This window comes from Crinia signifera, chromosome 5 (assembly GCF_055691185.1).
Source record: "Crinia signifera chromosome 5, ASM5569118v1, whole genome shotgun sequence".
In the NCBI taxonomy this organism is placed as follows: Eukaryota; Metazoa; Chordata; class Amphibia; order Anura; family Myobatrachidae; genus Crinia; species Crinia signifera.
In genome coordinates this window covers 333,785,361-333,811,636 of record NC_139221.1, presented here as the reverse complement: position 1 = coordinate 333,811,636, position 26,276 = coordinate 333,785,361, and the positions used below count along the sequence as shown (strand labels likewise).

At 47.6% G+C, this 26,276-nt stretch overlaps 1 protein-coding gene across 1 annotated transcript in view; it reads left to right on the top strand.

The window, feature by feature from the left end:
- MAPK15 (mitogen-activated protein kinase 15) overlaps positions 1 to 26,276 on the top strand; it is a 124,990-nt gene that overhangs the window by 44,366 nt on the left and 54,348 nt on the right. Inside the window, 2 exon segments of the mRNA XM_083145064.1 lie at positions 16,155 to 16,212; positions 24,004 to 24,141. Coding sequence (XP_083001190.1) covers positions 16,155 to 16,212; positions 24,004 to 24,141 — 196 coding nt within the window.

The window sequence follows — 26,276 nt, the reverse complement described above, 5'->3', positions numbered from 1 at the left end:
ATCCCATCTTACATCATAAGTCTCTACCCAGGCGGTTCGTCGGAGCCGCTGCAGCCATGAAAGAATGTTTGGTATGCAGAGGCCCGATTGTAACCTCTGCTGGTTTCGTCAATGGGTAATGTTGCACTTTTCCTGTTACTATGGTTTTCCAAGAGAGGAGGAGAGAGAGAAAAAGAACTCTGGGTGGGGGCACCCTTAAATCAAGGACCAATATTTGCTAGATCTGCAGTATTAAAATTAAATTTTTTATTGGTATATAAAATAATGGTTTGTCTGGTCCTTTAAATAAAAATGTGTAAGCGCTTTAGAAATATAATAGTATTGGTAGGCTGGTATTGCCTTATACAGATTTTATACTAAATACGTGACCCATGATTATTTACCACTGTTATTTCTACCTTGACACTGGTACAAATTGGGTTGTATGAGGATCACACTCTGACCAGCTGTCTTTCCTTGCCTGCATATATAAGGCAATACCAGCCTACCAATACTATTATATTTCTAAAGCGCACACATTTTTATTTAAAGGACCAGACACACCATTATTTTTAGAGTATACCAATAAAAATTGTAATTTTAATACTGCAGATCTAGCAAATATGGGTCCTTGATTTAAGGGTGCCCCCACCCAGAGTTCTTTTTCTCTCTCTCCTACTCTCTTGGAAAACCATAAATACTATATTTATACTCTGGGGTGCACCACTGACAGTCCATTAAAAAGGCACTCAGAGGCAATTTTCCTAGACAGTGCACAGGACCCATATACCTTAATATAAGGTTAGTGTCAGTTTTCATAGACCAATCTATCATACCTCAATCTCATAATTTCAACAGTGGTCGCTCACCACCTATCAGTGCGGTTCCACTCTCACCATCCCAAATCCCCTTTCCCACAAGAATACACTTTTCCTGTTACCCCAATTGCTGCTACCGATTGATCAGTGAAACCCAAATTTAGAGGAGTGTTGAGAACAGATCTGGCCGCCCCTGTATCAACCAAAAAGGTTTGTCTTACACCAGCTATATCTACTTTTACCTGAGGTTCTTCTCTAAGGTGTTGTGTTAATCTAACTGGCTGTAGGATACAGGTATGACCTGTTTCCTATTGTCGCGACTGTGTTGCCCTTAGCACTGAGTCAGCCAATAAATGGGGTGGAGGCATGTTGCGTGACCTGTCTGTCTCCTCCCAATGTCTTGGTGTTGGGTATCTACGTGTCTCACCCTGGTGAGGCTCACAGTCCCTTCTATGTGTATTGTATCTCCTGTGGTTTCCTGACCTGCAGTTTTTGGAAAAATGTCCCTCCCTATTACAGTTGTAACATACTATTGCCCTTTTTCCTGTATCTCTGGTGATTGTGTGATGCGTGGTCTTGGCTGGGGCGTTACTAAAAGCTTGGATGCTAACAGCCATCAACTTTTCTGTTTGTCTCTCTCGGTTTCTCTGTATGTTTCTGTCATGGTCTACCGCCGATTCCCTTAGGGCATCTACTGTCATTCCCCGCCAATTGGGGAAAGATGTCTGGACCCTGATTTTCAGGTTTTCTCTAAGCCCTTCCACCAGTACAGAGACAACCATCTCCCTCAGGTGGGAGACACCAGTGTGTTTTGATACCATTTGCAAAGCTCGGTTGAAATATTCGCTAGCGGACTCACCATCCTTTTGTTTGATGGTGAATATCTATATTCCACTGCAGTAGGAAATATACCCCCAACTGTAAGTTGATTAGGCGTATATTTTCCTGGTTGATCCCATCATTTATTTCCTTCTCAACATTCAACCCGCTATCCTGAATACATTTCTGGATGTCTATGTGGGTTGGGAGGATTCTCCAATCCTTATTGGTGGGTTCATCAGAATTTCCCAGATCCTTTACAAATTTCTGACATAGTGCCAGATCTTTCCTAGGATCAGGGAAATCCGAAATGATGGACCGCAGTTCTAACCGTGTCCATGGATTTAGCATGGATATTTTCCTTGTAGGTATCACTCCCTCTTTGTCTGCCTTACCATAAGGAACCTCCAGTGTGCGTACAGGGTATGTTTGCCCCACGTCAGCATTGCTGGGTCCTGGTATAGAGACAATTGTCTCTGTACTGTGTGGTGCTTTCTTACCTGTGTCTACAACTGTGCTGTTAACATGAGCCATCTCCTTTTCCTGGGCTGGAGCTGATTCAGCCTTCCCTTCATGCATGTTAATTGCATGGGAGATGGCTGACCTCAACAACATATCATTTTCCTCTGTGGTTTCCTTGTATCGGGATAAAACAGGGTACAAGTTAGTTACATGTGCATTGTCATTTCCTGTTTGACGGCCCTTGCCCCCTCTGGCACATATGGAGGGGGAGGTGCAGTTGCATTCCTAAGGCTGATTGTATCTGCAGCTGCTGAACATCCAGTTCCCCTTTTGATTCTGACCTTCCTTCTGCCACAAGTTAAGTATTTCAAGGTGTTTCACTCTTTTTCTACGTGAAGAGAGTAAACATATTTTATCTTTAACTGCAGATAAGATTTCTGGATCAAAACTACCAACACTTCTAACAGGAAATTCTAACAGGCTGCCCTTGGTCATCTCCTTCCACTTATTTAGGTAAACAACTGCTGGTTCACCATACTTCATGCTCATTATGAATGCCGCCGATCCTTTGGGCCGGCGTAACTCTTCCCTACGTAGCACAACCTCCCTGTGTGAGCCACTATTTCCCATTGTCTCAATTTGGTTTATAGGAATTAGTAGTTCACCGCTAGCAGAGGCTGGTGGGTGGTTTCTCTGAGGTGCACCCAAACACTCCTTCTCCGTAGCGTGGCACTTTTCCGCAACTAAGCGTGAAGCTCAATCTACGAGGACTCAATCACCACTGTCTTTCGGCTAGCGACGCATCGCTATCACGACTTGCAGCGGTGCGGCCAAATTTCGCAGAACACAAAAAAACTTGTTTTTCCTGTATCCTTCAAAACTGGTATATTTAAATAAGGAGCTAAGCAGATCACTGGGTTCTGATTTCACTGTACCCTTTCGATAGATTCAAATAGGCGGACCTATGAAAGGGGCAGTTCCTATGGGTACGTCGTCACGCACCACCTATATGTCCTAATTCAACACACACTTTCACTTCTTTCTATAGTGCTATGGGTCACACCGTCATGCACCCGTTCACCCAATGATTTTCACACTGGGTGCTATTTTCACCTGGGCCTTACACAAAACTGAAATATTGCTGAACAGAAAACTTTCCCTGGTTGGTAGTTTTTCACCAGATACTTATGCGAGTATAAACCCCTTCTTTATGGCTATAGGAATCTATTAAAACAATGCTTGAATTGCTTGTTTTTAGAGAGAAAAATAAACCGAAAAGAATATACCGTGGTACTCTTTACCTAGCACGGCGCCCACGATGTCCATCGCGGTCATCGGGGGTAAAAAATCGCGGGCATCGCGGCCATCGCATGCACAAAAAAAACGGGTGCGACGCGATGCCCGCGATTTCCCATAGGGATCAATGTTAAAAGTGTGATTGGACGCGATTTTACTGTTCAATGCCTCAATGCCCGCGATTTTTCCATAGGAAACAATGTTAAATGGGCCACAGAGCCCTAATAGTCCCCCTGAAGTCTGAAATGGCCCCCACAATTGTTAACGCCACCCCACGATCAACGTGAACCCGAAGCGTGGCGAGCACAGCGGTACGCGTCCTCCGACCTTTTCATACCCCCACTATCCATGTCGGCGTGGAGTTGAGAATAGAATAGTGTGGCGAGCCACCGAACCCGAAGCGTGGCGAGCGCAGCGGATACCTGTGAAGCCCGCAAAGGGACGCGTTTACCTGTGAAGGTATCCGCGCCCCCTCGCGGGGCTCGCTGTGCTCGCCACACTATTCTATTCTCAACTCCACGCCGACGTGGATAGTGGGGGTATGAAAGGGTCGGAGGACGCGTACCGCCGCCCCTCGCGGGCTCGCTGCGCTCGCCACGCTTCAGGTTCACGTTGATCGTGGGGTGGCGTTAACAATTGTGGGGGCCATTTCAGACTTCAGGGGGACTATTAGGGCTCTGTGGCCCATTTAACATTGTTTCCTATGGAAAAATCGCGGGCATTGAACAGTAAAATCGCGTCCAATCACACTTTTAACATTGTTCCCTATGGGAAATCGCGGGCATCGCGTCGCACCCGTTTTTTAGTGCATTTGATGGCCGCGATGCCCGCCGTGCTAGGTAAAGAGTACCTATATCGTATTTGTATTAATTACCGCTTTATCACCAGTATGTTAATATACTGTTAAATAGAGCTTGTGACTAATACCAGCCACCTCTGGGCTCCTATGTGTGCTGCGTGTGCAGTACCTGCGAACAGACACGTATGTACGTGTCTTTGTTCAGTCCTGTTCACAGGCCGCCGATGGATCGGCCACACACATGTTCTATAGTGTATTTGTAAGGTTGCAATCGGGTTTCGCTAAACGCAGTAATTGCGCAGAAATGCAAAATCAATCCCGTAATAAGTCCGTAAGTTATGTACGAAGATGCAAAATGAATCCCGCACTAAATCCGTAAATTACATACAAAGATGCGAAAATTTCCTAACGTAAGCACGTGTGTGCGTACCTTACGTAATACACTGCAGACGCTTCACGTTACTGTAAAGGCCCAGAACTTGTCACCATGTGGCGGAGTCCCTGGCCCTGCAGTAAGGAACAACAAAAGATTATAGTTTTACACAGAAAGAATCCTCTATGTACTATAATAAACACAGGCCTTTGCCTTCACGTGTGCAAAACTTTATCACATGCGCATGTACCGTGACTATAAACAAGCAATTCAAAACACTTTACCCCGTTAAACTACTTGTGGCAGGCAGAAGTAAAAACACACTTAATATAGACCTTATATACTTTAAACATGTAATTTCTCTTTGGACTTCACTTATTATACTTCGGGTTCATACGCTAGCACCTTTCAAACTCTGTACCGCCGCCGACTTGGCCTTTCCAGCAATGGTTAAATGATCACTTTTCCACCCTTTTGCTGGTATAGGCTCAAGTACTGCGCTTGGTACAGTGTTTTAAAGAATGTAACACTCAGACGTAGCCCCCAATTTTCAATACCGATATAAATATAACCAGATGGACAAAAAGTGAAGTGCTATGTCCGTAAACTAATACCTTTTACTCCTAGCTACGTGCGAACAAAACATAACGCAGCGTAGCGAACCTTTCTCGTGTATAATACACGTTAGACCAATACTTATAATTTAGTATCCTTTCGCAGTACTTCGTACCCACACTGCGTACACCTTTAAGGACAATGTCCGTATTACACCTTTGTCACTAAATGCGAATAAGAGTCAAGGCAAGGGTTTAACTCAAAAGTAAGGAGATAGAGTCTCCAAATAATGTATTTAGTCCCTAGCGGACAGCAGGGGGGTACAGAAAGAAGAACACAGTATAATACAGGATACAGTTGGTTTAACAATACTAAATAGGGTACTTGTGTATTATCTGGGCGCCCGATTTTTTCATTGCATGCCACTACTTAAGGCATGCAATGCAATGTGATTTTTCATTGTAAAGACCCGATTTTCAATTGTATAGTCAGCCATGGGTGATTTCATACCCTCACTATCCAACTACGCATGGAGTTGATTTTATATAGTGTGGCGAGCGTAGCAAGCCACCGAGCCCGAACGTGGCGAGCGGACGCGGATTACTTTACATGTATTCTGCGTCCCCTCACGGGGCTCGCTGCTTTCGCCACGCTTCGGGCTCGGTGGCTTGCTACGCTCGCCACACTATATAAAATCAACTCCATGCGTAGTTGGATAGTGGGGTTGTGAAATCACCCATGGGTGACTATACAATAAAAAATCTGGTCTTTACAATAAAAAATCACATTGCATTGCATGCCTTAAGTAGTGCGATGCAATACAATGAAAAAATCGGGCGCCCAGATATTACACAAGTACCCTAAATAGGCTTTACACTACTAGAGGAAAAGAAACAGATACAGAATACAATCAGCCATAACAATAGAAGTAAACAAAAAGGAATGCAACAGTTTACCGTCTCCTCAAAATGCTCAGCGCAGTCCAGGCGAGCGCGCTAGGTTCAAATAGAACTTAAAGCACATAAAATATTATGCTCGTTGCATCTGGGATTTATATGGAGCTGCTCTGTTTAGAGTACAAAAGTTATGGGGGTATGGATACAAAGCGCTGATAATGAGGAAGGGAGGGTGGAATAACAACCCACATAAAGAACACTTGATCTGCTGGAAACGTTACATTGACGACTTGTTCTTCATTTGGGACGGCCCAGAACAAGAGCTCCAAGACTTTCTCAAATATATGAACATCAATGACTGTGGTTTAGAATTCACATCAGTTACAAGCAAATCATTGGTGATCTATCTCGATCTTGAAATCTGTATAGAAGACGGTAACATTGAGACCCGCAACCACACAAAGACAGTAAGTGGAAACAACGTGCTGTCCAAACAAAGTAATCATCATAACACCTGGCTCAAAAATATACCCAAAGGGCAGTTCAGGAGACTTCGAAGGAACTGTACGAAAAAAGAAACCTTCCTGAAAGTGAGTGAAGAAATGAAAAGCAAATTCGAAGAAAGGGGTTATCCAGAACACGAACTGAACCAACAAATTAAAGAAACAGCAGAAATGAAAAGAGAAGATCTAATAAAATACAACACAAAAGATAAAGGCACAGAAAACTTCCAACTGGCCTTCATTACACAGTACAGCAACAACTAAGGCAAAGTGTCAGAAATTCTAAACAAGCACTGGCATATCTTAAAACTATTGTAAAGGAGAGAATGGTTGGCGCTACTTCCTTTGTGGGTAGTACTGTAAACACTCGAGCCGCTGGTCCTCAGTAAAAGGGGGGCTACCCTTTTGAAATAACAATGAAACAGGGGGAGTGAGGACCTGCGCTCAGGGTGTGTAATGAAAAGATAATGACAAAAGTGTGTTGGAATAACTGAAAGTTTTTTATTCACTGACAGTGTAACCAATTCTGCTGCATGTAGCTGGGGAAATGCAGGTGGGGGTCAATAAGGGGGGGTTTTGTGGTGCTGGTGTGCTGGTGGAATAAGCACACACTGGTGGTGGAAAGAGGCAGTCAATGGGAGAGATATAAAGTCACAAGCGTGCAGGTGTAAGTGGTGCGGGGGGCTGGCGTCCCGTCCCGCCCGCAGTGCACTTTTACCTGCTCTCACCGGCCGGGTGATGCTGGTCCTTGATCTTCCTTCCAAACGTCCGCTCTGTTGCACCACGGCTGGATCGGCGCCTTGACCGCTTGATCCGCCGGTAACCACAGCCTCACACAGACGGGACTTCCGGGGTTGCGTCTCGCGGGAGTTGCCGCCGGGGTCCGTCTATAATGAATGCTGCGCGCTCGACTCCCAGCCAGGAGGAGACTTAGTGGTGTGTCTGTGGTGGTGGAAAAAGATAAACTCCAACGCATTGCGACCCTCGTGGGTCTTCTTCAGGGAGTAGTACTGTGTCTCAGTCCTGACCAGGATTTTATCCTGGTGCCGGTCCTGATGAGTGATGGTGGTGGCCATTTTGAATGAGGGCAAATAGCCCATACATGGATTATGACGTCTGAATACGGCCAGTGGTCCGTATGCAAATGGTCTGACCTGTTGCTGTATTAGGTAAGGGACAGTCCTGATGGTGTTGCTTAAATAAAGAGGTTTAATTATGTGGATGAGAAACTGGACGTGCTAAGTGCTGAATATACACGATCATAAATGGCACAGTGTGTAAGTTAGACGCATAATAATGGGAATGAAAGTGAACTTGAAAGAACATGGGGATATGGAGGAGGCAGGGGAGGACGCTAATGTTGTGTTGAACCCCTTAGGGTCATACTATGGGTCCTGGTGTCGATGATATTGTCCTGCATGGTCCTGTCATTGATAAGCTGATAATTGGATGTCAAACGTCATATAGATAATTTGTCAATAATGGCTGATTGATCTAACTTCATTATCCGCATTTAGTCCCCTAGGTAGCATGGATCTTAAAGTGAAGATCCATTTTAATTCTTCAGTATTGATGATTTTAATGAAATCCCCTCCCCTCCAATTCCTATGTACCAGTTTGATCCCAATGATTGATAGGCCTGAAGGGTTGCAGTCATGTACATCTTTGAAATGTTTTGAGAGACTGTGGTTCTCAAAACCGTTTGTAATGTGTCTAACGTGTTCTGCTGTTCTGATTTTCAGCTTTCTGATAGTTCGCCCTACGTACTGTAGGCCACATGGGCAGTTTGCTAGATATATGACTCCCATGTGGTCGCATGTTATGTGTTCTGTGATTTTAAATTCTTCTGCGGTTATTGTTGATTTGAAAGTGTCTATTTTCTTAGTGGTGGTTATGTGTCTTAATTTGCTTAGTTTGCATCTGCCACAGTGAAAAAAACCTTTGCTCTTGACTGTTTTGTCCTGTAGTTTTATGTGATTGTGGGTTAATTTTTGTTTCAGGTCTGCTGATTTCTTGTATATCATTCGTGGTTTCGTCGGTAATATGTCTCCTAAAATTTCGTCCTCTAATAGTATGTGCCAGTGTTTTCGCATGATGTTGTAGAATAGTCTATTGTCAGAGTTGTATTTGGTGATGAATGTCATTTTAAAACTGTCTTTTTTGTTGTCAGCTTTGTCTTTGTATGTGAGTAATTCGTCTCTATTGGTGGTTTCTGCTCTCTTGTAGGCTTCTTGGATTTTGGTCTCGTCATAGCCCTTCTCTCTAAATTGGGTGCTCATGTTTTTTGCTTGCGTCTTGTAGTCTGTTATTTTAGTGCAGTTGCGTCTGACTCTTTGAAATTGGCTAGTCGGGATGCCTGCTAGCCAATTGGGGTGATGTCCGCTGGTGGAGAGGATGTAACTATTCACGTCAACCGGTTTTTGATATATTTTTGTATTGATGTGGTTGTCTTCAATGAATATTGTGAGGTCAAGAAAATTGACCTGTGTTTTACTGTATTCCGTCGTGAAGATGAGATTGTTATTGTTGTCATTGATGTGTTGTAAGAATGATTTCAAGCTATCTTCCGTCCCCCTCCAGATGAATATGATATCGTCAATAAATCTTCGCAAGAGCACCAGATTCTCCCCTAGCTCGCCGTCTGCCCAGATATTGTGGTCCTCCCAGCAGCTCATGAACAGATTGGCGTAGCTAGGGGCGAATCTGGTGCCCATAGCGGTCCCTGTTGTCTGTCTGTAATAATTGTCTCCAAACCAAAGATAATTATGCTCCAGAATGTACCTAATGCAGTCTAAGATGAAACAGGTCTGGTCGATGGGTAGTGTGCTGTCCTGTCTGAGGTAATGTCCCGTGGCTTCTATCCCCTGGTCGTGATTAATGACTGAGTACAATGAAGTGATGTCACTAGTGCAGATCCAGAATGTGTCGTCCCATTTTATTGTTTGTAATGTCCTGATTATGTCTGTTGTGTCTCTGATGTAGGATTTTTGTGTATTGACATATGGCTGAAGGAATATCGACAGTATATCGACGGATAGAGTATAGTACTGGGATTCCTGGGTGTGATACCATGTGATAGGGGCATGATGGGTAATAGAGCGGTCATACATCTCCAGGATAGAGTATAGTACTGGGATTCCCGGGTGTGATACCATGTGATAGGGGCATGATGGGTAATGCAGCATCTATACATCTCCGGGATATAGTACTGGGATTCCTGGGTGTGATACCATGTGAGAGGGGCATGATGGGTAATAGAGCGGTCATACATCTCCGGGACAGAGTATAGTACTGGGATTCCCGGGAGTGATACCATGTGATAGGGGCATGATGGGTAATAGAGCGGTCATACATCTCCGGGACAGAGTATAGTACTGGGATTCCTGGGTGTGATACCATGTGAGAGGGGCATAATGGGTAATAGAGCGGTCATACATCTCCGGGACAGAGTATAGTACTGGGATTCCCGGGTGTGATACCATGTGATAGGGGCATGATGGGTAATGCAGCATCCATACATCTCCGGGATAGAGTATAGTACTGGGATTCCCGGGTGTGATACCATGTGATAGGGGCATGATGGGTAATAGAGCGGTCATACATCTCCGGGAAAGAGTATAGTACTGGGATTCCCGGGTGTGATACCATGTGATAGGGGCATGATGGGTAATGCAGCATCCATACATCTCCGGGATAGAGTATAGTACTGGGATTCCTGGGTGTGATACCATGTGAGAGGGGCATGATGGGTAATAGAGCGGTCATACATCTCCGGGACAGAGTATAGTACTGGGATTCCCGGGAGTGATACCATGTGATAGGGGCATGATGGGTAATAGAGCGGTCATACATCTCCGGGATAGAGTATAGTACTGGGATTCCTGGGTGTGATACCATGTGAGAGGGGCATGATGGGTAATAGAGCGGTCATACATCTCCAGGACAGAGTATAGTACTGGGATTCCCGGGAGTGATACCATGTGATAGGGGCATGATGGGTAATAGAGCGGTCATACATCTCTGGGATAAAGTATAGTACTGGGATTCCTGGGTGTTATACCATGTGATAGGGGCATGATGGGTAATAGAGCGGTCATACATCTCCGGGATAGAGTATAGTACTGGGATTCCCGGGTGTGATACCATGTGAGAAGGGCATGATGGGTAATAGAGCGGCCTACGTCTCCAAGATATGGTACTGGATTTCCCGGGTGTGATACCATGTAATAGGGGCATGATGGGTAATAGAGCGGTCATACATCTCCGGGACAGAGTATAGTACTGGGATTCCCGGGTGTAATACCATGTGAGAGGGGTATGATGGGTAATAGAGCGGCCTACGTCTCCAGGATAGAGTATAGTACTGGGATTCCCGGGTGTGATACAATGTGAGAAGGGCATGATGGGTAATAGAGCGGTCATACATCTCCGGGATAGAGTATAGTACTGGAATTCCTGGGTGTGATACCATGTGATAGGGGCATGATGGGTAATAGAGCGGTCATACATCTCTGGGACAGTGTATAGTACTGGGATTCCCGGGTGTGATACCATGTGAGAGGGGCATGATGGGTAATAGAGCGGTCATACATCTCCGGGATAGAGTATAATACTGTGATACCATGTGAGAGGGGTATGATGGGTAATAGAGCGGCCTACGTCTCCAGGATAGAGTATAGTACTGGGATTCCCGGGTGTGATACCGTGTGATAGGGGCATGATGGGTAATAGAGCGGTCATACATCTCCGGGATAGAGTATAATACTGTGATACCATGTGAGAGGGGTATGATGGGTAATAGAGCGGCCTACGTCTCCAGGATAGAGTATAGTACTGGGTTTCCCGGGTGTGATACGATGTAATAGGGGCATGATGGGTAATGCAGCATCCATACGTCTCCAGGATAGAGTATAGTACTGGGATTCCCGGGTGTGATACCATGTGAGAGGGGTATGATGGGTAATAGAGCGGCCTATGTCTCCAGGATAGAGTATAGTACTGGGATTCCCGGGTGTGATACCGTGTGATAGGGGCATGATGGGTAATAGAGCGGTCATACATCTCCGTGATAGAGTATAGTACTGGGATTCCTGGGTGTGATACCATGTGAGAGGGAAATGGGGTGAACCCGCCCCAGTGGTGGGGAAGGGATCTGGGGGGCGCTTGGTAGGAGTAGCTTCTCAGCAGCTGCTCAAAAAAACAGGTTAGTTAGGCCTTTATATGTGTACAAAAAAGGAAGAAAAAGGGGATGGTAGCAGCGCTCAAAATTAAAATTGGCAAATTGGATGATCTTTACACAAAATACTTTACTGAGATAAAAACAATAACATGGACAAATGTATGCATAATAAAATCAATAGCATAAAATTGGCAGTAAATTGAAGCCCTGATTCCACAGTAGGGTGGTTTAGGAGAGTCCGTTCCTATTAGGCCCAGATGGAAGCAATGAAGATTGTATATTTACCGCTCCACATGCTGTAATATGAATGTCCTGGTGTCCACGTGGTCGGCCCAGATTGGCACAAATAACCAGAATCCACTGGACGGATGAAGGACAGATGGTAAAGTCCTCAGGTACCTGGGTGTTGAGATGTGGTGAGAAAGCGGTTTCCAAATAACCCAATATGGTGGTATCAGCGGATGGTTTTTCCTGGGCTGGTCCGGACTACAATCCCAAATAGTAGTGGTGGAAGAAAGGGCAACAGCACTCCTGACGCGTTTCGCCGCTACAGCAGCTTTATCAAAGGTGTGTTTGATAAAGCTGCTGTAGCGGCGAAACGCGTCAGAAGTGCTGTTGCCCTTTCTTCCACCACTACTATTTGGGATTGTAGTCCGGACCAGCCCAGGAAAAACCATCCGCTGATACCACCATATTGGGTTATTTGGAAACCGCTTTCTCACCACATCGCCCCACATCTCAACACCCAGGTACCTGAGGACTTTACCATCTGTCCTTCATCCGTCCAGTGGATTCCGATTATTTGTGCCAATCTGGGCCGACCACGTGGACACCAGGACATTCATATTACAGCATGTGGAGCGGTAAATATACAATCTTCATTGCTTCCATCTGGGCCTAATAGGAACGGACTCTCCTAAACCACCCTACTGTGGAATCAGGGCTTCAATTTACTGCCAATTTTATGCTATTGATTTTATTATGCATACATTTGTCCATGTTATTGTTTTTGTCTCAGTAAAGTATTTTGTGTAAAGATCATCCAATTTGCCAATTTTAATTTTGAGCGCTGCTACCATCCCCTTTTTCTACCATGTGAGAGGGGCATGATAGATTGTAGTCTGTCTACCGTTGCTCTTTGATGGTAATTTTGAAGTCTTAAGCTGTGTACACACGGTGGAATATCGCTGGCACAATGGTCTGAGCGACCATATTGCAGCGATAAATCGCCATGTGCACGCTCCTGCGTTCAGCCTCCTAATGGTCGCAGGCGCTGTTTCCCTATGCGGCTCCCCCGACAGAGTCTCCTCTTCATCAGAGACCATCTCTGGTCGCTGATGAAAATTAGACACTGAGCGATATATTGCACCGTGTGTACACAGTTTTACTGGCTCATTATGTCTCAGATCACATTGCTGATGCCCTGTAATGATGAATGAGAGAATGTTAGACAAGTCCCCCACATCCTTTACCCCCATCCGTAGTATTTTGAGAGTAGCATCAATGAAAATCTACAAATCTTTGTTCTCCTGATTTGGGACCGTAGTCTCAGTGGGATATGGTCACATACGGGACACCGTGACCCATTCCTGTCTTGGCGTGTTCTTCCCTCTTGGTGCCTGAGCAGAGAAATTTCCCCTTTAGAATCTTTGCTTTGACCCTAACATCTGCATTACATTGTACTTCTAGTGGGGACTCTACCACAATGTGATACATTTACAGAGTTGTGTGGAATGAATAAATGATTAGGATCACTTAGTGTAAGTAGCAATAAAAACATGTACAACTTATTAATACATAATCCAACTATAAAGGAATAATGATTTTACAAAGCTCATTGCTGGGTAAAAAGAAAGGCACCCCTTCTTATTCTCCAATAGGATCCTGTTCCTATAGTGGACAGTCATTGGTCCTGGTGCAGGACCACTGACATGGTTTTATTGCTTCTTACGCTAAGTGATATTAATCATTTATTTATTCCAGAAGCGCAGTTTCCATTTTCTTTGTTTTCATATACAAGGGATTGACCATCCCTTTTTATACTGCTGCTTATTGAGAATCTCACCCCTAGTAGAATCAGAATCCACTTTATTGGCCAGGTTTACTAGCGTATACTAGGAATTTGTTTTCGGTTTGCTGAGCAGCAGCCAGGTGGGTAACAAGTAACAGCATACAGTATAACCACTATAACCAGGTGGGGAACATGTACAGTCATACAGAAAGCTATTCTGAGGGGACACCGTGTTAGATTATGGCAGAGGGTTATGTGCGCGACTAGACAGTGAGGTGTTCATGAGTTCATGTGTCAACAGGTGAACCGATTGAGGGAAGAAACTTTTTAGGCTTCTGGTGGACCTGGTGGGAATAGCCCTGTAGCGTCTGACTGATGGCAGCAGGTTCAACAAGCCATGGCAAGGATGTAGTTGGTCCTTGACCATCTTCGTTGCCCGCTTTTTGCTCTGGACAGGTACAGGTCCTGGACATAGGGAAGGTCCGTCCCGATTATCTTCTCCGCAGTTCTGACTACCTTTTGGAGTCTGCACTTGTCTCTCTCGCTGGCGGAGCCGCACCAGACCAGTATTAAGGAGCACAGTACAGAGTCCACAATTGCGGAGTAGAAGAGGAGCAGAAGCTTCTGTGGGATGTTGAACTTCCTCAGTTGCCTAAGGAAGAATAGCCTCTGCTGCGCTTTTCCAGCAATAGTATCAGCGTTGGGCCCCCATTTAAGGTCCCAGGAGATTGTGGTTCCTAGGAACTTGAAGGAGTCCACTAGCGACACCACACTGTCAGCAATTGTTAGCGGAGGAACACCAAAAGCCAATTTCTTCCTTAAGTCAGAAAGAAAAAAGCAATGGGGCTGCGCTTTGCAAAATAGTATACAATTTATTAAAACATAAAATACATATTAAAAAACTTTTATAATACAATTGTTGTGGCCACTGTAACAAACAGGACAGACATACATATAACAAATAAATGCTCTCTCACAGCGCTTGTTAATATGATGTTATTTTGTGTTAGTCCGTTAGTGAACCGGTTAGTATGTTTTCAATTGTTTCACACTGTTATAATATACAATTGTCCCCCACTCATGTGCACATGGTTAGTGATTTAGAACTCACTCCTATTGTGGTTTCTTGGTAGCTGACACATGGGGATCCGGCTCTTGGTACCTGGGAGTCCGTAATGACCAGTCCTTTAGCAGTTCACTGCGGTCGTTTTTAAGCGTATTGTGCTCCCCTCAGGAGGAAGCCGCTGACATGAGTAGGCGGAGAAACGTGTAGAGGGCTACAGGGACACCCGGTGGCTACTGGAGACAAGCCTGAGGGGAGCACAATACGCTTAAAAACGTGTGAACTGCTAAAGGACTGGTCATTACGGACTCCCAGGTACCAAGAGCCGGATCCCCATGTGTCAGCTACCAAGAAACCACAATAAGAGTGAGTTCTAAACCACTAACCATGTGCACATGAGTGGTGGTCAATTGTATATTATAACAGTGTGAAACAATTGAAAACATACTAACCGGTTCACTAACGGACTAACACAAAATAACATCATATTAACAAGCGCTGTGAGAGAGCATTTATTTGTTATATGTATGTCTGTCCTGTTTGTTACAGTGGCTACAACAATTGTATTATAAAAGTTTTTTTAATATGTATTTTATGTTTTAATAAATTGTATACTATTTTGCAAAGCGCAGCCCCATTGCTTTTTTCTTTCTGGTTTCCTATTTTTAAAGGGGTTTGGTAATCCCCCTTTATTGGGAGCTGCTGCGGTGCAAAATACCAATCAGCGCTCAAACTTTTCTCTAGTCTTCCTTAAGTCCACTACCATCTCAATGGTTTCCAGTGGGTTGAGCTCTAGATGGCTGCTGCTGCACCACCGGGCCAATCGGTCCACTTTTTGTCTGTAGGCCGATTCGTCCCCATCCTTGATAAGGCCAATGACGATAGCGCCTGTAGTATCCCTAGGGATACCTCTAGTAACAGATTTTGGTCCTCATTCTAATTAATTTGCTTCCCTGCGCGTTTGCATAGGGGAGGGATGTTTAGAGACTGCGTTTCTGCGCATGTGCAGCCTCATTGTGCGAGTGGGCACGGTGAATTGATTATTCGCCGCCCCATTTGCATGCAGCAGTGTGGGCGGGGGGTGCTCCCATGAAAAGGCTGGTGATGCGGGTACCAGGGGCGGGCCGCTTACTTCACCGGATGTCAGCTGCACAGGGAGCACGCAGAGGTAAGACGCCAGAGAATGACTTAGATCTGCAAGTGCTAGAGAAAGCAATCGATGGTCGGTGACCATCAAATGATCTCTGCCCTGCAAAACAAACATTCACATACGTGCGGGGAGATTTGACAAAGCTACGGGCCAATCAGAACGAGGGCCTTCATACTTTAGTGAGTGCGGCATCAGCCTGTAGTACAAACAACAAAGTGCTTTATTATTACTCTGCTTGTACTTTCTTACAGACATCCTGGCTATAAAATCAGACTACGGAGCATCAGTGATCGGCCGTATGAACCATCGGTGAGTACCACCTCCACCTATCTTGTATCAGCCGTACGACCCATCTGTGAGTGCCCCCTCCACCTATTTAGTATAAGCCATGAGTGCCCCCTCCTCCTATATAGTATTGGCCGTATGAGACATCTGTGAGTGTTCAGCCGTATGAACCATCCATTACACACGCTCTGTGTCTCCCCACCATACCCCTCCTCTATATCAGTATAGGCATGTCTGTGTCTACACACCATACCCCTCCTCTATATCAGTATAGGCACGTCTGTGTCTACACACCATACCCCTCCTCTATATCAGTATAGGCATGTCTGTGTCTCCCCACCATACCCCTCCTCTATATCAGTATAGGCACGTCTGTGTCTCCCCACCATACCCCTCCTCTATATCAGTATAGGCACGTCTGTGTCTACACACCATACCCCTCCTCTATATCAGTATAGGCATGTCTGTGTCTCCCCACCATACCCCTCCTCTATATCAGTATAGGCATGTCTGTGTCTACACACCATACCCCTCCTCTATATCAGTATAGGCACGTCTGTGTCTACACACCATACCCCTCCTCTATATCAGTATAGGCACGCTCTGTGTCTCCCCACCATACCCCTCCTCTATATCAGTATAGGCACGTCTGTGTCTCCCCACCATACCCCTCCTCTATATCAGTATAGGCACGTCTGTGTCTCCCCACCATACCCCTCCTCTATATCAGTATAGGCGTGTCTGTGTCTACACACCATACCCCTCCTCTATATCAGTAAAGGCACGCTCTGTGTCTCCCCACCATACCCCTCCTCTATATCAGTATAGGCACGCTCTGTGTCTCCCCACCATACCCCTCCTCTATATCAGTATAGGCACGCTCTGTGTCTCCCCACCATACCCCTCCTCTATATCAGTATAGGCACGCTCTGTGTCTCCCCACCATACCCCTCCTCTATATCAGTATAGGCATGTCTGTGTCTCCCCACCATACCCCTCCTCTATATCAGTATCGGCACGTCTGTGTCTCCCCACCATACCCCTCCTCTATATCAGTATAGGCACGCTCTGTGTCTCCCCACCATACCTCTCCTCTATATCAGTATAGGCACGTCTGTGTCTCCCCACCATACCCCTCCTCTATATCAGTATAGGCACGCTCTGTGTCTCCCCACCATACCCCTCCTCTATATCAGTATAGGCATGTCTGTGTCTACACACCATACCCCTCCTCTATATCAGTATAGGCACGCTCTGTGTCTCCCCACCATACCCCTCCTCTATATCAGTATAGGCACGTCTGTGTCTCCCCACCATACCCCTCCTCTATATCAGTATAGGCACGTCTGTGTCTCCCCACCATACCCCTCCTCTATATCAGTATAGGCACGTCTGTGTCTCCCCGCCATACCCCTCCTCTATATCAGTATAGGCGTGTCTGTGTCTCCCCACCATACCCCTCCTCTATATCAGTATAGGCACGCTCTGTGTTTCCCCACCATACCCCTCCTCTATATCAGTATAGGCACGCTCTGTGTCTCCCCACCATACCCCTCCTCTATATCAGTATAGGCACGCTCTGTGTCTCCCCACCATACCCTTCCTCTATATCAGTATAGGCACGCTCTGTGTTTCCCCACCATACCCCTCCTCTATATCAGTATAGGCACGCTCTGTGTCTCCCCACCATACCCCTCCTCTATATCAGTATAGGCACGCTCTGTGTCTCCCCACCATACCCCTCCTCTATATCAGTATAGGCATGTCTGTGTCTCCGCACCATACCCCTCCTCTATATCAGTATAGGCACGCTCTGTGTCTCCCCACCATACCCCTCCTCTATATCAGTATAGGCACGCTCTGTGTCTCCCCACCATACCCCTCCTCTATATCAGTATAGGCACGCTCTGTGTCTCCCCACCATACCCCTCCTCTATATCAGTATAGGCACGCTCTGTGTCTCCCCACCATACCCCTCCTCTATATCAGTATAGGCATGTCTGTGTCTCCCCACCATACCCCTCCTCTATATCAGTATAGGCACGCTCTGTGTCTCCCCACCATACCTCTCCTCTATATCAGTATAGGCACGCTCTGTGTCTTCCCACCATACCCCTCCTCTATATCAGTATAGGCACGTCTGTGTCTCCCCACCATACCCCTCCTCTATATCAGTATAGGCGTGTCTGTGTCTCCCCACCATACCCCTCCTCTATATCAGTATAGGCACGTCTGTGTCTCCCCACCATACCCCTCCTCTATATCAGTATAGGCACGTCTGTGTCTCCCCACCATACCCCTCCTCTATATCAGTATAGGCACGTCTGTGTCTCCCCACCATACCCCTCCTCTATATCAGTATAGGCACGTCTGTGTCTCCCCACCATACCCCTCCTCTATATCAGTATAGGCATGTCTGTGTCTCCCCACCATACCCCTCCTCTATATCAGTATAGGCATGTCTGTGTCTCCCCACCATACCCCTCCTCTATATCAGTATAGGCATGCTCTGTGTCTCCCCACCATACCCCTCCTCTATATCAGTATAGGCACGTCTGTGTCTCCCCACCATACCCCTCCTCTATATCAGTATAGGCACGCTCTGTGTCTCCCCACCATACCTCTCCTCTATATCAGTATAGGCACGCTCTGTGTCTCCCCACCATACCCCTCCTCTATATCAGTATAGGCACGCTCTGTGTCTCCCCACCATACCCCTCCTCTATATCAGTATAGGCACATCTGTGTCTCCCCACCATACCCCTCCTCTATATCAGTATAGGCACGTCTGTGTCTCCCCACCATACCCCTCCTCTATATCAGTATAGGCACGTCTGTGTCTCCCCACCATACCCCTCCTCTATATCAGTATAGGCACGCTCTGTGTCTCCCCACCATACCTCTCCTCTATATCAGTATAGGCACGCTCTGTGTCTCCCCACCATGCCCATCCTCTATATCAGTATAGGCACGCTCTGTGTCTCCCCACCATACCCCTCCTCTATATCAGTATAGGCACGCTCTGTGTCTCCCCACCATGCCCATCCTCTATATCAGTATAGGCACGCTCTGTGTCTCCCCACCATACCCCTCCTCTATATCAGTATAGGCACGCTCTGTGTCTCCCCAGCATACCTCTCCTCTATATCAGTATAGGCTCGTCTGTGTCTCCCCACCATACCCCTCCTCTATATCAGTATAGGCACGTCTGTGTCTCCCCACCATACCCCTCCTCTATATCAGTATAGGCATGTCTGTGTCTCCGCACCATACCCCTCCTCTATATCAGTATAGGCACGCTCTGTGTCTCCCCACCATACCCCTCCTCTATATCAGTATAGGCACGCTCTGTGTCTCCCCACCATACCCCTCCTCTATATCAGTATAGGCACGCTCTGTGTCTCCCCACCATACCCCTCCTCTATATCAGTATAGGCACGCTCTGTGTCTCCCCACCATACCCCTCCTCTATATCAGTATAGGCACGCTCTGTGTCTCCCCACCATACCCCTCCTCTATATCAGTATAGGCATGTCTGTGTCTCCCCACCATACCCCTCCTCTATATCAGTATAGGCACGCTCTGTGTCTCCCCACCATACCTCTCCTCTATATCAGTATAGGCACGCTCTGTGTCTTCCCACCATACCCCTCCTCTATATCAGTATAGGCACGTCTGTGTCTCCCCACCATACCCCTCCTCTATATCAGTATAGGCGTGTCTGTGTCTCCCCACCATACCCCTCCTCTATATCAGTATAGGCACGTCTGTGTCTCCCCACCATACCCCTCCTCTATATCAGTATAGGCACGTCTGTGTCTCCCCACCATACCCCTCCTCTATATCAGTATAGGCACGTCTGTGTCTCCCCACCATACCCCTCCTCTATATCAGTATAGGCACGTCTGTGTCTCCCCACCATACCCCTCCTCTATATCAGTATAGGCATGTCTGTGTCTTCCCACCATACCCCTCCTCTATATCAGTATAGGCATGTCTGTGTCTCCCCACCATACCCCTCCTCTATATCAGTATAGGCATGCTCTGTGTCTCCCCACCATACCCCTCCTCTATATCAGTATAGGCACGTCTGTGTCTCCCCACCATACCCCTCCTCTATATCAGTATAGGCACGCTCTGTGTCTCCCCACCATACCTCTCCTCTATATCAGTATAGGCACGCTCTGTGTCTCCCCACCATACCCCTCCTCTATATCAGTATAGGCACGCTCTGTGTCTCCCCACCATACCCCTCCTCTATATCAGTATAGGCACGTCTGTGTCTCCCCACCATACCTCTCCTCTATATCAGTATAGGCACGTCTGTGTCTCCCCACCATGCCCATCCTCTATATCAGTATAGGCACGCTCTGTGTCTCCCCACCATACCCCTCCTCTATATCAGTATAGGCACGCTCTGTGTCTCCCCAGCATACCTCTCCTCTATATCAGTATAGGCTCGTCTGTGTCTCCCCACCATACCCCTCCTCTATATCAGTATAGGCACGTCTGTGTCTCCCACCATACCCCTCCTCTATATCAGTATAGGCACGTCTGTGTCTCCCCACCATACCCCTCCTCTATATCAGTATAGGCACGCTCTGTGTCTCCCCAGCATACCTCTCCTCTATATCAGTATAGGCACGTCTGTGTCTCCCCACCATACCCCTCCTCTATATCAGTATAGGCACGCTCTGTGTCTCCCCACCATACCCCTCCTCTATATCAGTATAGGCGTGTCTGTGTCTCCCCACCATACCCCTCCTCTATATCAGTATAGGCACGCTCTGTGTCTCCCCACCATACCCCTCCTCTATATCAGTATAGGCACGTCTGTGTCTCCCCACCATACCCCTCCTCTATATCAGTATAGGCACGTCTGTGTCTCCCCACCATACCCCTCCTCTATATCAGTATAGGCACGCTCTGTGTCTCCCCACCATACCCCTCCTCTATATCAGTATAGGCACGCTCTGTGTCTTCCCACCATACCCCTCCTCTATATCAGTATAGGCACGTCTGTGTCTCCCCACCATACCCCTCCTCTATATCAGTATAGGCACGTCTGTGTCTCCCCACCATACCCCTCCTCTATATCAGTATAGGCACGCTCTGTGTCTCCCCACCATACCCCTCCTCTATATCAGTATAGGCACGTCTGTGTCTCCCCACCATACCCCTCCTCTATATCAGTATAGGCACGCTCTGTGTCTCCCCACCATACCTCTCCTCTATATCAGTATAGGCACGCTCTGTGTCTTCCCACCATACCCCTCCTCTATATCAGTATAGGCACGTCTGTGTCTCCCCACCATACCTCTCCTCTATATCAGTATAGGCACGCTCTGTGTCTCCCCACCATGCCCATCCTCTATATCAGTATAGGCACGTCTGTGTCTCCCCAGCATACCTCTCCTCTATATCAGTATAGGCACGTCTGTGTCTCCCCACCATACCCCTCCTCTATATCAGTATAGGCACGCTCTGTGTCTCCCCACCATGCCCATCCTCTATATCAGTATAGGCACGTCTGTGTCTCCCCAGCATACCTCTCCTCTATATCAGTATAGGCACGCTCTGTGTCTCCCCACCATACCCCTCCACTATATCAGTATAGGCACGCTCTGTGTCTCCCCACCATACCCCTCCTCTATATCAGTATAGGCACGCTCTGTGTCTCCCCAGCATACCTCTCCTCTATATCAGTATAGGCACGTCTGTGTCTCCCCACCATACCCCTCCTCTATATCAGTATAGGCACGCTCTGTGTCTCCCCACCATACCCCTCCTCTATATCAGTATCGGCACGCTCTGTGTCTCCCCACCATACCCCTCCTCTATATCAGTATAGGCACGCTCTGTGTCTCCCCACCATACCCCTCCTCTATATCAGTATAGGCACGTCTGTGTCTCCCCACCATACCCCTCCTCTATATCAGTATAGGCACGCTCTGTGTCTCCCCACCATACCCCTCCTCTATATCAGTATAGGCACGCTCTGTGTCTCCCCACCATACCCCTCCTCTATATCAGTATAGGCACGCTCTGTGTCTCCCCACCATACCCCTCCTCTATATCAGTATAGGCACGTCTGTGTCTCCCCACCATACCCCTCCTCTATATCAGTATAGGCACGTCTGTGTCTCCCCACCATACCCCTCCTCTATATCAGTATAGGCACATCTGTGTCTCCCCACCATACCCCTCCTCTATATCAGTATAGGCACGCTCTGTGTCTCCCCACCATACCCCTCCTCTATATCAGTATAGGCACGTCTGTGTCTCCCCACCATACCCCTCCTCTATATCAGTATAGGCACGCTCTGTGTCTCCCCACCATACCCCTCCTCTATATCAGTATAGGCACGCTCTGTGTCTCCCCACCATACCTCTCCTCTATATCAGTATAGGCACGCTCTGTGTCTCCCCACCATACCTCTCCTCTATATCAGTATAGGCACGCTCTGTGTCTTCCCACCATACCCCTCCTCTATATCAGTATAGGCACGTCTGTGTCTCCCCACCATACCCCTCCTCTATATCAGTATAGGCACGCTCTGTGTCTCCCCACCATACCCCTCCTCTATATCAGTATAGGCACGTCTGTGTCTCCCCACCATACCCCTCCTCTATATCAGTATAGGCACGTCTGTGTCTCCCCACCATACCCCTCCTCTATATCAGTATAGGCACGCTCTGTGTCTCCCCACCATACCCCTCCTCTATATCAGTATAGGCACGCTCTGTGTCTCCCCACCATACCCCTCCTCTATATCAGTATAGGCACGCTCTGTGTCTCCCCACCATACCCCTCCTCTATATCAGTATAGGCACGCTCTGTGTCTCCCCACCATACCCCTCCTCTATATCAGTATAGGCACGCTCTGTGTCTCCCCACCATACCCCTCCTCTATATCAGTATAGGCACGCTCTGTGTCTCCCCACCATGCCCATCCTCTATATCAGTATAGGCACGTCTGTGTCTCCCCACCATACCCCTCCTTTATATCAGTATAGGCACGTCTGTGTCTCCCCACCATACCCCTCCTCTATATCAGTATAGGCACGCTCTGTGTCTCCCCACCATACCCCTCCTCTATATCAGTATAGGCACGCTCTGTGTCTCCCCACCATACCCCTCCTCTATATCAGTATAGGCACGCTCTGTGTCTCCCCACCATACCCCTCCTCTATATCAGTATAGGCACGCTCTGTGTCTCCCCACCATACCCCTCCTCTATATCAGTATAGGCACGTCTGTGTCTCCCCACCATACCCCTCCTCTATATCAGTATAGGCACGCTCTGTGTCTCCCCACCATACCCCTCCTCTATATCAGTATAGGCACGCTCTGTGTCTCCCCACCATACCCCTCCTCTATATCAGTATAGGCACGCTCTGTGTCTCCCCACCATACCCCCCCTCTATATCAGTATAGGCACGCTCTGTGTCTCCCCACCATACCCCTCCTCTATATCAGTATAGGCACGCTCTGTGTCTCCCCACCATACCCCTCCTCTATATCAGTATAGGCGTGTCTGTGTCTCCCCACCATACCTCTCCTCTATATCAGTATAGGCACGCTCTGTGTCTCCCCACCATACCCCTCCTCTATATCAGTATAGGCACGCTCTGTGTCTCCTCACCATACCCCTCCTCTATATCAGTATAGGCACGCTCTGTGTCTCCCCACCATACCCCTCCTCTATATCAGTATAGGCACGCTCTGTGTCTCCCCACCATACCCCTCCTCATTGATCTTTGGAGTATTCATTGTTATATAGAACTGTCATGTTCTCTGTCTTCTGTCTGTAGTCCCAGAATTTTATTGGTGGATCTTCTGCCGCCAAGTTGTCCCCCCGAAGCTGTCGACCTTCTTAGTAGACTTCTCATCTTCAACCCGGACAAGAGGCTGACAGCAGAAGAGGCTCTGGAACACCCGTATGTGCGCAGGTAACTCTCCTTATACCGGGTGTTGTGGGTTCCGGCAAGTTATTCCCCCTCTCTGAAATGTATGATGTCTTTACTGCCCATCTTATGAGGGTCCGGCACATCTGGCCATAGCTCTGCCCATCTGATTTGGGATTTACCACGGTTTGAATGAATCAAATCGTTTTTTTCCAAGTGTCTCGTGTTTGAGGCTGGCGGCTTGGAGGTCCAAAAGTCACAGGTGAAACTCGAAAAATTTTAATATCATGCAAAAGTAAATTTTTCCTTTTCAGGCTTCCTGGAACCACAGGGAAGACATCAGGGTAGTAGGTGGATCCAGAGGATTAGGCACCAATCTCCAAAGCTTTGGGGCCTCCCAGCATGCCTTTCTTCTCTCTCCTATAACCCCGCCTCCGTGCACAGAACATCAGTTTTGTGTTGGTGCCTGCAGGAGCAGGTGCACCATACTTTTTTTCTCTCCCAGCTTTTTGTTTTTTCATTGAGCGGTCAGCGCCGATGGTCAGATCGACTTCAGCGCTGCCCAGCACCCCCATTGGCGTCCATCTCCTTCCTGCAGCCTAAGGACACATACCAGGCATGGCGTTAGCACAGCCAGAGTAGTGCTTCCAGGACAGTGTGGCCGGGGAGGGTAAGTGCTCTCTCTACAGAGCAAACAAATCACTGTCCATGGCTGTGGGGATGGGAGGCGCCCCGCAATCGCTGACATGGACACTGCCCACAATAGCAGGGACTCCACTATACCACCAGGGTACAGAGCGCAGGAATGAGACTAGTCCCCATTGGGCAGGGGATTGGTCTCCATTTGTTACATAGGCTTATTATACAGGTGGGGGAAGACCAGTTAGGGGGAGGGGGCACTTGCCTGCAATCCCTTCCCCCTGATTTTGGTGCCAGTTTCACTCCGGTGCTCCCACCTAAACGCTGTATAAATCAGCCCTCACAGAAGCTGGCAGCCGTCTCTGGAAGCTGGACAGGTCTCCCCTGTAAAGCAGTCACTTACTGCACTCACTGGCCTGCTCTGTGGTCACAGTAGCTTGTACTTGCTGTGTGTGTGTGACTGACTGCTATAACTGCTGTTACCCTCCTGTTGGTGTACTGAGGGCCAGGGCTAATATAGGCATAGAGGCTCACGTGTGGCTGGTACTACTCTCTCCCCCTACACTGCTTTCATGTGTTTTATGTACAGCCGGGTTATCTGAGCAGGATATTATTCACGAGGGCCGCTGTGCCAATTGCTGCAGTCCTGCGGGTCTCTCAGCAGCCTCCAAATCAGACTCTGTCTACCCCAAAGGCTGAGGAGCCTCAGGTACCTTGGTGGACTGTTTAAATCCAGTTGTGGCCTCTGCATTCTTTGGGTGAAACCCCTAGATGGTGACACAGGTGGTGCACAAGGTTGCAAGGGGTTGCAATAGACCTAAACAGGTGTCTTCGGCCAACATCATTTAGAACCAACTGATATGAAGGGGGAGGAGAAGGTAGCAGGGACGGATTAAGGTCTGTGGGGACCCCCACAGACACCCCCCAGGGGAGAGTGGTACCTGGGCAGCGCAGGCGGCAGGGGGTCTGGGCAGTTAGCGCTGGGGTCCATGCAGCGTATGAGAAGTCAGCGGCAGGGTCCCTGCAGCAGATGGGAACTAGAGGCGGTATTGGCTACTAGTTCCCATCTGCGGCAGGGAGCCCGGCGCTGACTGCCCAGCCCACTGCAAGGACCCCCTGCCAGCCTGCGCTGCACTGCCCAGCTGCAGTGGGGGCCCTGGGGTGACCGCCCCTGCGTCCCGTTCTTAATCCGCCTCTGAGAGGTAGATACCTCAGAGGAGCCTGACACAGACGATTCATCTTTGATAATTATAAATGTCCCAGATCTAATATCAGCAATTAAAGCGTTACATCTTCCAGAAGAGACGACCCTTCCCCTGTTGCTAAGAAACTGATGTATTTAAATCACGTAAAATAATTAGCATTGCGGCTTCCTGGGCAGCAAGGAGAATTGAGGCCTGGGTTAAGGTTATAGAGGATGAATTACCTCAGGAGGCTTTGAAGGATTGCAGAAGCTGCAGCCTATATAGGTGATGCAGTCATGGACACAGCTCTCTTAGTAGCTACATTTTCAGCTACATCAGTCCTAGCCCGGCGCATGC